The sequence below is a fragment of the Ceratotherium simum genome, chromosome 33 (genome assembly GCF_057802395.1).
Source record: "Ceratotherium simum simum isolate JZ-2026a chromosome 33, ASM5780239v1, whole genome shotgun sequence".
Lineage (NCBI taxonomy): Eukaryota > Metazoa > Chordata > Mammalia > Perissodactyla > Rhinocerotidae > Ceratotherium > Ceratotherium simum.
The window spans coordinates 24,139,850-24,154,622 of NC_141932.1; the positions used below are offsets into that span (position 1 = coordinate 24,139,850).

The 14,773-nt window shown below is 37.3% G+C and overlaps 1 protein-coding gene across 5 annotated transcripts in view; it reads right to left on the reverse strand.

Moving 5' to 3' along the window:
• Positions 1-287: 287 nt before the first annotated feature.
• Positions 288-14,773, reverse strand: part of ZNF790 (zinc finger protein 790) — a 29,400-nt gene continuing 14,914 nt past the window's right edge. For 4 of the 5 annotated variants that reach the window (XM_087422099.1, XM_087422096.1, XM_087422098.1 and 1 more), the window contains 2 exons: positions 6,509-6,589; positions 288-4,141 (listed from right to left, as the gene is read on the reverse strand). In XM_087422099.1, the coding sequence (XP_087278225.1) occupies positions 2,460-4,141; positions 6,509-6,589 (1,763 nt within the window). In that variant the 3' untranslated portion in view covers positions 288-2,459. The remainder of the gene's footprint in view (positions 4,142-6,508; positions 6,590-14,773) is intronic. The other variant, XM_014794769.2, reaches the window with a different exon arrangement.

A 14,773-nucleotide genomic window follows, 5' to 3' on the forward strand; every position in this document is an offset into this window, starting at 1 on the left:
CAATCTGTTATCTATATGGTAGACTAGAAAAGACATTATCAACACTGACAAATATATCAATGAGTGGGAGTTCAAGAAGCATGTGCCTCAGGCTTTCAGGGAGATCCAGAAATTAACCATGAAGGAGACAGGAACACCAGATATGCATACTGATACTAAACTCAACAAGGTGTCTGGGCCAAAGAAAAAAGGAATGTCCCATACTTACCTGCATATAGATGTCCAGAAACCTCTAAATGTTATTTTTCTCAGTGCACTTATCACCTTAAAAAAAAATCTAGTCAGCATGAATGAAAATGGCTTGTTTATTACAATAGCGATATAAGAAAAAAAATTCCTTTTTTCCACGAGTTATGAATTTCCATAGAAGAAAATAATTTGGGAGGGAACTACTCTTCCCTAATACTGTTTAACTATTGTTAAAAAACTGAATTATAAATGTGCTAAGTATATGTACATATACTTACCATTCCTTAACTCATGTAATACTAAAAAGTACCAAGAAAATGCACTTAGAATAAATTGATTAAATACTGAACTGATAAGGTACATTTTCATCATTGATATCTTGTTATTATGTCTAAACTACAGAATTATTACCCATCTAGATCAGAGCTTAAACATTCTGGGTAAATGTCATTTGACTATTGTATTAGTTTTTTCATGTATGTTCATGAGTGAAATTATTCTGGAATTTGTTGTTCAAGGGCTACTCCATATCTAATTTTATTATCAGAATTATGTTACTCTTTTAGCATTAAGTGGCAATTTTTCCATAGGATTTTTTGTTCCTTCAGGGGGTAGTCTGCACAATTATCTGGTCCTACAGAATTTTTAAAGATTTTTTTTTCCAATTGTTAAAATTTTTTGGCTCTTTTTAGTTACTCTCAAAATTTAATCATTTAAAATAATATTTTCCTAGAAAATAAACCATATTCTCTATATTTAAAAATGTCTAGTAAAGTTTATATACATTTACATGACCATTAAAAAATCCTCTAAACATATAGTTATATCATATTTCTCCTTTCTTATCATAATGTGGAGGCATTGCCAAAGTCTAGTAAATAACAGTTTTCTTCAAAGAAACATTTTGATTTAAAATAAAAAACCTTCACATAAACCAATGTTAACCTCAATCAAAAACACACTTTCTGTATTGTTCTTTATTCCATGATTTTTGCTTTATTTTCATTAAACCTTTCCATCAATTCATTTGGGGCATCTGCTCTTACTCTAGCTTGTTTAACTGAGTAATCGTTATTTAACCTGACAAATATTTGGACCCCACAATATGACAGGCACTGTCCTAAGTGCTGGAGATACAGTGGTGACAAGAAATAAACTGCCCTCAATCTTCTTGGTTTTATATAGAGCAATTTCCATTGAGAACTGCTATGGTCACATTCACAGGATTTCATATACAGGAGTCTCATTATCATTCACATCTAAGTAGCCTGTAATTTCATTTTCGATTTGCTCATTAATCTTAGAATTGTTTATATATGTAGTGATAAATTTCTGAGAGGCCAAAATTCATTTGGCTATTTTCTAATTTCTACACTTTAATTGTGGTCATAAAATGGATATGACAATTGGCTTTAGCAATCTGTCAGAGACGAATCACTTCTGAATGCCTTTTCTAAAAAAAAAATGCTGAGCATGCAACCCCACTTTCACTAAAACCATAAGGCTTTATTTATAGTATAAATTTTTTGATGTAGCAAATGAAATTAATACTGATTCAAAGCTTTCTTCCCTTCATTCTATTTTACTGTTTTTTTCTTCAGAATTAACATTCTGCTGTTCAATAAGACACACATACAAATGGCCTATTTTCTACAATCATACTCTTAAGGTCTTCCTCTCATAGATATGGTCTAATACTAATATTAATAATGGTCATAAAGTCATTTAAATCCTCAAACTCATTTAACCTTTATAATCTGACAAGTAAGCAAAACAGATTTAAGTTACTTTCCAAAAAATACAGAGGTAAGTTTTGTTGAAACTAAGACATGCTAAATAAGTTGTATGACAAAACTTGAAGCTTTTCCAGATTAATTACATAACAATAATTCACCTTTGGTATGATTTTGGGGTTGCAACAAGATTTAAGTAGTGATGGAAGGTTTCCCTAGATGAATTGGATTTAAATTCTATGCAGCTTAATATCAATGATGTGAGAATGTTTTGAGAATGATTCAGAAGGAATTGACACTATCATCTCATTCATAAGTTTTACCTTGATAGTCCATAACCGACGACCAATCCATAAATGCTTTCCTGTATTATATACATTGCATTATGAATTCTCTTCTGTTCAGTGTGTTGTGTGCTCTGTCAAAAGATTTTCTAATATTACTTACACTTCTGGGGTTTCTCAAAAGAAGGAATTAACTGACATCAATTAATGAGTCATGAATAAAGCCTTTCCTACATTTTTGTACCATAAGATTTCACAAGAGTGAAATCAAGTTAGAGCCGGGAGAAAACGCTGCCTCAAAATCATTGTATTCATAGGATTTCTTGAAAGTGTAAATATTCTGGTGTTGGGCAAAGTCTGAGTCACAATTAAAGGGGTTCCCAGAGTCTTTCCATTGATAGAGATTCTCACCATTGTGAATTTTCTCTTCAGTAAAATATGAATAGTGACTGAAGATCTGGCCACTTTCCTTACATTCACAGGGTTCTGCATCAGTATGAATTTTCCTATGTCGTGAAAGCTGTGAACCCCAGATAAAAGATTTCCCACATTCTTTACATACATAAGGTTCCTCACCAGTGTGTATTCTCTGATGTCGAGTAAGTTGCGAACACCAGAGAAAGGCTTTTCCACATTCTTCACATTCATATGGTCTCTTTCCAGTATGGATTTTCTGATGCCGATTAAGTTCAGAGCCACGAAAAAAGGTCTTTCCACATTCCTTACATTCATAATTTCTCTCACCAGTATGAATTTTCTGATGTCGATTAAACTCTGAGCCATGAAGAAAGGTCTTTCTGCATTCCTTACATTCATAGAGTTTCTTCTCATTATGAATTTTCTCATGTTGAGCAAGATATGAGGCCCAAATAAAAGTCTTCCCACATTGCTTACATTCATAAGGTTTCCTCCCAGTATGAATTCGCTGATGTCGAGCAAGATGTGAACTCCAGATGTAGGCTTTCCCACATTTCTCACATTCATAGGGTTTCCTACCAACATGAACATTCTGATGTTGAGCAAGATTTGAACCACGAATAAAGGCTTTTCCACATTCCTTACATTCATGAGATTTCTCACCGGTATGAATTCTCTGATGTTGAGTTAAGTGTGAGCCACGAGTAAAAGCTTTCCCACACTCCTTACATTCATAAGGTTTTTCACCAGTGTGAATTCTCTGATGTTTAGTAAGATGTGATCGCTGACTAAAGGCCTTCCTACATTCATTACATTCATAGGGTTTTTCACCAGTATGAATTCGCTGATGTCGAGTAAGGTCTGAGCCACAACTAAAGGCCTTCCCACATTCCTTACATTCATAAGATTTCTCACCAGTATGAATACGCTTATGGACACTAAGTTGTGAATGAAATCTAAAGGCCTTCCCACATTCCTTACATTTAAAAGGTTTTTCACCAGTATGAATTCTCCTATGACCAGTAAGACTTGAACGCAAACTAAAAGCCTTCCCACATTCTTTACATTCATATGTTTTCTTAGCAGTGTGAACTGTCTGACATGGAGTGAGTTCTGAATCAGGAAGAAAGGTTTTCTCACACTCCTTATCTTCACAAAATTTCTCACCAGTGTGAATTAACTGGTGTTGAGTACAGTCTGAGCTAGAAGAAAAGGCTTTCCCATACTCTTTAAATTCATTCAGTTTCTTTCCTGTATTAAGTTTCTGTTGTAGATTAAAAGCTGTGTCCTGGTTAAAAGTGGACATTTTTTCATAGGTGAGTATAATCTGCTTAAAACATTCTTGTTGATTTTCCTGCTGTGTTTCAAACTGACCATTGCTTTCCAAATCACGTCTAAAGCATAAACACTCAATGCTGTGTTTTTTACAAATTTCCATTATTTCACATTGAGATAATGCTCTCTCAAAAACGCCGTTTTTTTGTGATAACTTCTTGGTCTGATACCTGGACTGCATATCTGAAAGATAAGATAAATTCATACTGTTTTACTGTTCAAAAAGAAAAAAAACCTTCCAATGTAGATATAGGAAATAAATCCTAAAATAAATAAAGCCACACAAGAAGTGAATGGTTTAAAAAATTCTCAAATTCTGGGCAATATGAAAAAAGGGCAAGAAATAAATAGAAATTTAAAGGAATAATAATTGAAGCAGGTGATTAGATATATAAAGTTTTGTTTTGGTCAAATTCATCTGAGGAGTTCAACTGAAAAAAAATGATTGTTCAGGTACCATCCCAATCATGAAATACCAATTTAAAACTTCAGACTTTCATTCAGTATGGTATAATCAACCCTTAGCATATGTTAGGCATTAAAAAAATAATTCTGTAAAAAATACACTACAAGACAAAAAAAAAGTGAACAGGGAGGAATTTAGGATGGAGTAAAGGATAATATTACAAAAACCAGGGACCAGGAAGCACAAATGAGATCATTTAATCAAATGTGATAACAATCTAACACATCTCACTGTCTAATCTTGTTGACCTCTACTGAAATGAATACATATACCGTTCCACATTACTTTCTGTACAGATAGGAGGAAACAAAAGCACACTCAGGCTATCTCAAAGACAAGTGTGCAGAAACATAATCATACCTACGTACTCATTCTTCCCTTTGCCTTTGCGCATTTAAAGACTTCACCCTGCTCATTTCCTCCACGGTGCATAGCCTAGTCATTTTTTGTCACATGATCCCAACCAAGGCGCTTTTGTTTTATTTATTCTTGAGTTTACAGTATTGCTCACCCATTCTGTTTTATGCTTTCAAGCCCTTTCCTAGGTCTTCTCTTCCTTTCCCTTGTAGCCGAGGCCCTGAAAATATCTCAGAAAATATCTACAAATTTTCAAGTACTATGTATGACACTACGATGAATGTTTTATATAATTCTGAGCTTAAAAACAGGAATGTTGGGAAATAGAGCATTAGTCTAATACGTGAAAAGTGGTCTGATTTAGAGTTAACAGAGTACTAGGGACTGAGTAACACAGGACATGTTGCATTTGGGTTAAAGGAAATAATTATGGGTGACAGTTCATAGGAAATAGTTGGAGAAATTTGCCAAGGGAGAAGAGTCTGGCATGAGCTAGGATAAGTAGGACTCCTCTGTGACTCATTTTTGATATGTGCTTAGGATTCAATGAAACTGTCATATGGTGGTGCTGTAAATTTTCCTCGGGAGGACAGAGGTGGGAACTGAACAAGTACTCTAGCAGCGACTGAATGATTCAGAAGGCAGTTCAATTACAATGTATAAGCAGTAGTGTAGTGTACTGGAAAGATGACAGACGAGTTTCCGGCTCTGTTTACTAAAACCATCTTTAGATCATGAGAAAATTACTGAGCTTGAATGAGCTTATTTTTCCATATGATAAATAGGGATAATATCTCTTTCAAGAGGTTTATTGAGATGACTGGGATAATATACTATTTCTATACAGTGACTGACACAGAGTAAGTACAACTAGTAGATAAGGACGATGATGATGATTAGAGAAGAAAAATTTGGGAATGTGGGGAACTGGGTGTTGGAAATGGTTTAACAGTATCTCACACATAAGCCACTACTCAGAAAGTAGTAATTATTATTGTGCTAAATATTGCAGACAAGTAGTTTAGGATAAATGGAAAAAATATTGAAGGAATATAAAACAAAGACATTAAAATAAATTCCCCAGACAACAGCATGTGATGAGAAAACAGCTACTTTGAGTTGCTGCCTGGGCATCTTACAGTATGATGCCCTGGCTCACACCCAGAGTCTGGACATCTAGATAAGGACCTGAGCTTAGGACACCCACCACAAGGTCCCATTTTGCTTTTCCCGGGGCACCTTTAAAACAACCACTTAGAGTTGAGCCTGCGAAAGGTGAGTGACCTCTGCCCCAACCACTTTATAAGTAACAGGTGCTTGCTACCCTGCTCTCCATCTCCTGCTCGCTCACGACTTGGGAAGGGGAACTGCCCTTCCCCCCATTCACCGTGCCCCCCCACCCCATTTCTGAGATCTGTAAGTAATAAATCTTGTGACTTCCTTTGTGTGAGTGTATTAAAACTGTGCCTTCAATCAAAACGACCCCAGGTCTTCACTTCCTCAAAGTGGGAGCTCAGATGCTGAGGGAGCTGCCTGCTGACCTTGTGTGAGTGGCTTGTGCCTCCTCATTCAGCAGGTCATAATCTGCACATTCTTAATTTAAAACACTAGCTACGGGGCCCCCAACACACAGGATAAACATGAAAGTTAGAAATAATGACCTTACCCCATTTTCACTCTACCACCTCCCTACCTTTCTCACTTCTGTTTAGATCCCAGGTCCTTACCTATGACTCCTGTATCGATCTCTTCTTGGTGAAACCAAGCTTGCTGCTTATCCTGGGCCTGAACTAAATAAGTGAACATAGCTGGAAAAAAAGAAAGTGGTGCTGACTAGAATAACTTTAAACTTACTTGAAAAAAAAAAAACAACCACAAGTGGGTCCTCAGCTCTGCCCAAAATATCTACATAACTCTAGTCAAATATAAACATCTATGTATAACCCAGTGGAAGACAATCAAGGACCTAGAAACAGAACAGAGTTTTTATGGAAACTTAGATTGTGACAGAAGGAACAAGACAGATTATTCCACACGTGTTGTTTCACTATAGCCATGTGGGGAAAAATTACATCTCTTTTTTATACCATATACAAACACAAACTACAAGTAAATTAAAGACACAGGTGGTAAAAAAAATCTTTAAAACTTATAAAACAAAACTTAAACATCTTTAACAAATCTCCATGGGATATCAAACTTGCAGGTAAAATATATTAGAAGAACAAAATAAGAAAATACTATGACTGATACTATTTGAAAATATTGAAGGGCTTAGCCAATTTCTATTATTCCAATTGTACTGGTACTAGCATTTAACTTAGAGACTGACAGAACTTATGACATCTTCTCAGGGCTAAGGTGATAAAGACTGGTATCCAGGGTCTGTCTACAGGGGGAGTCCTAAACATCCCTCATATTGAGTTATAATTGAAGGCTTGTAACCTAAGAATATGGGTAAAGCACAGGGAGACCTACAGAGGAACTACAGCTCAGACTCAAACCATCTCTGACTGAAGAGAGTGATGGATTGAGATATCAACCAAGATGCTCCTAATGCCTTTATGTACCTGATAGAAGCAAACAGAATCCTCTATAAAGGAAGATATCCTAGGCATTAGTTTTACCATTTTGAAACAGTGTCTGGCACAAAATTCAAGAAATAACCAGACAATATGAATGTAAAAAATGACAGAAACAATAGATAGTGGAAACACATCTATAAGGACTCTAGATATTAGAGTTATGAGATAGAGTTTAAAAAACAGCTATGCTCAAGAAGCCAAAAAACAAAATTGATCATTTCAGCAGAGAATAAGAAACCAATATACATCAAAAGAAAAACTCCAATAGAAAAAGTTTGGAAAAGCCATAAGAGAAGCATTATGACATAGAAGATTCAGTTAGAAGGTTAAACGCAAACGTAAGTGGAGGCTTAAAGAGAGAAAAGAGGAAGAATGGGAGAAGTAGTAATATTTGAAAAGATAATGGCTGAGAATTTTCAAAACAAAGTCCATGAGCAGGTGAATGAATAAATAAATTATAATACAGCCATAAATGGAATACTACAGAGAAATAAACTATTGATACACACAACAACATAGACGAATCTCAAAATCATGCTGGCAAAAGAAACAAGGCCAAAAAAAGTGTACCTTGTATAATTCAATTTATATAAAATTCTAGAACATATAAACTAGAGTTACAGAAACCAGTTCAGTGATTGCTTGGAGATGGGGGTAGAAGAAGGGATGGATAGCAAAGGGGCACGAGGAAATGCGGCAATGACTGAGGTGTCTATTGTCTTGATTATAGTGGCTATTTCATGGATGTTTACACATCTGTCAAAACAGATCAAACTGGGAGGAGAAGTCAAGATGGCGGCGTAGGCAGACTCTGAACTCTCCTCCTCCCATGGACACAGCCAATTTATAACTACTCTTGGAAAAATTACCCGAGAGAGAACTGAAAACTGGATATGAGGCCCTCCTGCAACAAACGACAATCCTAATTGAGGTGGAAGAGACGGAAATTCCCTTCTGGAGAGAAAAAACGCCACTTTCACAAGCCGCAGTGCTTCATGGCCGCCCCCGAACAGCCCAAATGTACGCAGCCCTCCCTGGAGGAGCGGGACCCTGTGACAGGGAGCGTGCTTGCTATAGGCATTTTTTGGACCCAGCACAATCGAGACGAGGGGCATAATATCTGACTTTGCCTACTGCTGAAACATCGGGGAGTACAGCCAGAAAAGCTGGTGCACAAAGAAATTAAAACAGGCTCTTAAAGGGCACAAGCACAAAGTCACCCATTTCAGAAAGCAACCTAAAATTAGCAGAAAGAAAGGTGCACAGCCATTTGGGGAAAAGAGACTCACCCGATAGGCTCTGAGTGCATCTCGGTGATAGGTGAGACCTCTGCAGGGACTGGGACACTGGCAGCAGCCACTGTTGTGACCTGGTGTGGGCGTGCTTACACAGATGCTGGCAGACACCACTGGAGTTTTCCCTGAGGTCTGCTAGCCCAGGGTCTGCCCCACCCACTAGAGAACCAATTTAATCCAGCTCAGCAAGGGCAGGCAGCCCACCCTAGGGACTGGCCCCACCCAACAAGCCCTCAGGCAACTTGTGGGGCTGCTAAGGGAGCTGCCTGGATTCTCCACAGCCTGGTGACTAGGTCTGTCTCTGTAGGGCAGGCTGTGTGCAAGGAAAGGGTGGAGAGTGTGGGGCTCCTGCCTTGGAGACACTGGGTCCACTTCAGGAGATTAGGGCATGCCCACGGGGCAGGATTGCGTTGATTGTGTGTGCGGACCTGTAGGCGGTGGGGCTTTTCAGCTGCAGAAGACTTGTGCTTCTCAAAGAGTGACGTAGGGGGTTGGCCCCACCTTCCAAAGCCTGAAACAATTGGGTGCTCCCATGCCTGAGGCCAGCCCCACCCGGCTGCAATCCTCAGAGAGTTGAAAAGGGACCTAAAGGCTAGGGGCTTATAGCAATTGTAAGCCCCTGGCCTAACAACCTGCCACACTGGGGGCCTACTCACTTAATAGAAATACGGCAACAGGAATGTGCTATTAGACCTTGCAGCCAACTGTGCTGGGACACCCCACACCGGATAAAGAGACTGAAGGGCCCACAACAACTACAAGCAGCTGAGCATTACAACAGCTGGCCAGAGGCATAGCTCAGCCTCCCTGGGCACCTACGGGAAGAACAACCCCACCACAACAGGACACATGTAGCCCACACAGGGGTCACTCCTGGAACATTTGCAACTGGAAAGGAGAGGGAAGCACACTGCCAGGCCTCCTAAGGCATCACTTATATAAGGTCACCTCTCCAAGAGCAGGAGACATAGCCGACCTACCTAATACATAGACACAAGCACAGGGAAAGAGGCAAAATGAGGAGGCAAAGGAATATGTTCCAAGTAAAGGAACAGGACAAAACCCCAGAAAAGGAACTAAGCGAAACAGAAATGAGCAACCTCCCCGACAGAGAGTTCAAACAAAGAGTGTTAAAGATGCTCACTGATCTTGGGAGAAGAATGGATGAACTCAGTGAGAATGTCAACAAAGAAATGGAAGATATAAAAAAAGAACCAATCAGAAATGAAGAATACGATACTGGAAATGAAAAATTCATTAGAGGGACTCAAAAGCAGAGTAGAGGATACAGAAGAATGGATCTGCGAGCTGGACAATAGACTAGAAGAAATCACCCAAGCAGAACAGATAAAAGAAAAAAGAATTAAAGAGAATGAGGACAGTCTAAGGGACCTCTGGGACAACATGAAGCACACTAACATCTGTGTTATAGGTGTCCTAGAAGGAAAAGAGCAAGACAAAGGGGCAGAGAATCTATTTGAAGAAATAATAGCTGAAAGCTTCCCTAACCTAAGGAAGGAAACAGACATCCAGGTACAGGAAGCACAGAGAGAACCAAACAAGATAAACCCAAAGAGGCCCACACCAAGACACATCATAATTAAAATGTCCAGAATTAAAGATAAAGAGAGAATCCTAAAAGCCGCAAGAGAAAGTCAAGTTACATACAAAGGAAACCCCATAAGGCTATCAGCTGACATCTCAGCAGAAACCTTACAGGCTAGAAGAGACTGGCATGATATATTTAAAGTGCTAAAAGGAAAAAACCTACAGCCAAGAATAGTCTACCTGGCAAGGTTATCATTCAAAATGGAAGGAGAGATAAAAAGTTTCCCAGACAAGCAAAAATTAAAGGAGTTTGTTATCAAGAAACCAGTCCTACAAGAAATGCTAAGGGGACTTATTTAAGGGGAAAAGAGAAGATCACAAATAGGAAAAATTATCTATTTCCAGGATAAGAGGGTAATGGACACAAATGCACAAAAAAGAGGTTAGAAAAAATAATAATAATAATAAAATAAATTAAGAAAAATAAAAATAAAAAGAGGTTAGATATGATATCAAAAACATAAAATGTGGGAGGAGGGGAGTTAAAGAGTAGATCTTTCAGACAGAGGTCAAATTAAAGAGACTATCAACTTAATATAGACTGCTATATAGGTAGGTTAATATATATGAACCCCATGGTAATCACAAACCGAAAACCCATAATAAATACACAAAAAACTAAGAGAAAGGAACCCAAACATACTACTAAAGAAAGCCATCAAACTACAAGGGAAGAGAGCAAGAGAAGAAGAAAGGAACAGAGAAGAACTACTAAAACACCAAGAAAAAAAAGTTAAAAATGGAAGTAAGTACATACTTATCAATAGCTACTTTAAACGTTACTGGACTAAATGGTCCAATTAAAAGACATAGGGTGGCTGACTGGATTAAAAAAACAAGACCCATATATATGCTGCATACAAGAGACACACTTCAGACCTAAAGACACTCACAAACTGAAAGTAAAGGGATGGAAAAAGATACTCCATGCTAATGGCAATGAAAAGAAAGCTGAGGTAGCAATACTCATATCAGACAAAATAGACTTTAAAACAAACACTGTAGAAGAGACAAAGAAGGACACTACATAATGGTCAAGGGAACAATCTAACAAGAGGACATAACACTTATAAATATCTATGCTCCCAATGTAGGAGCACCTAAATATATAAAGCAATTATTAACAGACATAAAAACAGAAATAGACAGTAACACAATAATAGTAGGGGACTTTAACACTCCACTTACACCAACAGATAGATCATCCAAACAGAAGATCAATAAGGAAACATTGGCCTTAAATGACACACTAGAACAGATGGATATATACAGAGCATTCCATCCAAAAACTGAAGAATACACATTCTTTTCAAATGTACATGGAACATTCTCCAGGATTGATCACATATTAGGACACAAAACAAGTCTCCATAAATTTAAGAACACTGAAATAATACCAAGCATCTTTTCTGACCACAATGGTATGAAACTAGAAATCAACTATAGGAAGAAAATCAAAAAAGCGACAAATATGTGGAGATTAAACAAAATGCTACTGAGCAATGACTGGGTCAATGAAGAAGTCAAAGGAGAAATCAAAAAATACTTGGAGACAAATGAAAATGAAAATACGACATGCCAGAATTTATGGGATACAGCAAAAGCGGTTCTAAGAGGGAAGTTTACAGCAATACAGGCCTATCTCAACAAACAAGAAAAATCTCAAATAAACAATCTAACAGTGCACCTAAAGGAAGTGGAAAAAGAAGAACAAACAAAAGTCCAAAATCAGTAGAAGAAAGGAAATAATAAAAATCAGAGCAGAAATAAATGAAATGGAGACCAAAAAAACAATAGAAAAAAATTAATAAAACCAAGAGCTGGTTCTTTGAAAAGATAAACAAAATTGACAAACCTTTAGCTAGACTCACCAAGAAAAAAAGAGAGAAGGCTCAAATAAGTAAAATCAGAAATGAAAGAGGAAAAATTACAACGGACCCCTCAGAAATACAAAAGATTATAAGAGAATACTATGAAAAGCTATATGCCAACCAATTTGACAATCTGGAAGAAATGGATAAATTCTTAGAATCATACAACCTTCCAAAACTGGATCAAGAAGAAATAGAGAATTTGAATAGACCAATCTCCAGTAAGGAGATCGAAACAGTAATCAAAAACTTCCCCCAAAATAAAAGTCCAGGACCAGAGGGCTTCCCTGGTGAATTCTACCAAACATTCAAAGAAGACTTAATACCTATCCTTCTCAAACTCTTCCAAAAATTGAGGAGCGGGGAAGCTCCCTAACTCATTCTACGAAGCTGACATTACCCTGATACCAAAACCAGACAAGGACAACACAAAAAAAGAAAATTACAGGCCAACATCACTGATGAACATCAATGCAAAAATCCTCAACAAAATACCAGCACATTGCATACAATAATACGTTAAAAAGATTATACACCATGATCAGGTGGGATTTATTCCAGGGATGCAGGGATGGTTCAACATTCACAAATCAATCAACGTGATGCACCACATTAATAAAATGAAGAATAAAAATCACATCATCATGTCAATAGATGCAGAGAAAGCATTTGACAAGATACAGCATCCATTTATGATAAAAACTCTGAATAAAATGGGCATGGAAGGAAAGTACCTCAACATAATAAAGGCCATATATGACAAACCCATAGCTAATATCATCCTCAATGGTGAAAAACTGAAAGCTATCCCTCTAAGAACAGGAACCAGACAAGGATGCCCACTCTCACCACTCCTATTTAACATAGTATTGAAAGTCCTAGCCAGAGCAATCAGGCAAGAAAAATAAATAAAAGGGATCTAAATTGGAAAAGAGGAAGTGAAACTGTCACTATTTGCAGATGACATGATTTTATATATAGAAAACCCTAAAGAATCCACCAAAAAACTTTTAGAAGTAATAAGCGAATACAGTAAAGTTGCAGAATACAAAATCAACAAACAAAAATCAGTTGCATTTCTATACACTAACAACAAAGTAGCAGAATGAGAAATTAAGAATACAATCCCATTTACAATTGCAACGAAAAGAATAAAATACCTAGGAATAAACTTAACCAAAGAGGTGAAAGATCTGTACACCGAAAACTATAAAACATTGCTGAAAGAAACTGAAAAAGACACAAAGAAATGGAAAGATATTCTGTGTTCTTAGACTGGAAGAATTAACATAATTAAGATGTCCATACTTCCTAAAGCAATCTATAGACTCAATGCAATCCCTGTCAGAGTTCCAACAACATTTTTCACAGAAATAGAACAAAGAATCCTAAAATTTATATGGAACAACAAAAGACCCCGAATAGCTAAAGGAATCCTGAGAAAAAAGAACAAAGCTGGAGGTATCACACTCCCTGACTTCAAAATATACTACAAAGCTATAGTAACCAAAACAGCATGGTACTGGCACAAAAACAGACACACAGATCAATGGAATAGAATCGAAAGCCCAGAAATAAACCCACACATCAATGGACAGCTAATCTTCGATAAAGGAGCCAAGAACATACAACGGAGAAAGGAAAGTCTCTTCAACAAATGGTGTTGGGAAAACTGGACAGCCATATGCAAAAAAATGAAAATAGACCCTTACCTTACACCATGCACAAAAATTAACTCAAAATGGATTAAAGACTTGAATGTAACACCTGAAACCATGAAACTTCTAGAAGAAAACATAGGCAGTACGCTCATCGACGTCGGTCTTAGCAACATATTTTCAAGCACCATGTCTGACTGGGCAAGAGAAACGATAGAAAAAATAAACAATTGGGACTATATCAAACTAAAAAGCTTCCGCACAACAAAGGAAACCATCAACAAAACGAAAAGACAACCTAAAAATTGGGAGAAGATATCTGCAAACCACACATCTGATAAGGGGTTAATCTCCAAAATATATAAAGAACTCATGCATCTCAACAAGAAAAAAACTAACAACCCAATTAACAAATGGGCAAAAGACCTGAAAGACATTTCTCCAAAGAAGATATACAGATGGCCAACGGGCACATGAAAAGATGTTCAGCATCATTAATTATCAGGGAAATGCAAATCAAAACTACAATGAGATATCACCTCATGCCTGTCAGAATGGTTATAATTAACAAGACAGGAAACAACAAGTGTTGGAGAGGATGTGGAGAGAAGGGAACTCTCATACACTGCTGGTGGGAGTGCAAACTGGCGCAGCCACTATGGAAAACAGTACAGAGATTCCTCAAAAAATTAAGGATAGAACTACCATATGATCCAGCTATTCCACTGCTGGGTATTTATCTAAAGAACGTGAAAACACCAATGCGTAAAGATACATGCACCCCTCTGTTCATTGCAGCATTATTCACCATAGCCAAGACGTGGAAGCAACCTGAGTGCCCATCAAGGGAAGAAGTGATAAAGAAGATGTGGTATTTATACACAATGGAATACTACTCAGCCACAAGAAATGATGAAATCCAGCCATTTGTGACCACATGGATGGACATTGAGGGTATTATGCAAAGTGAAATAA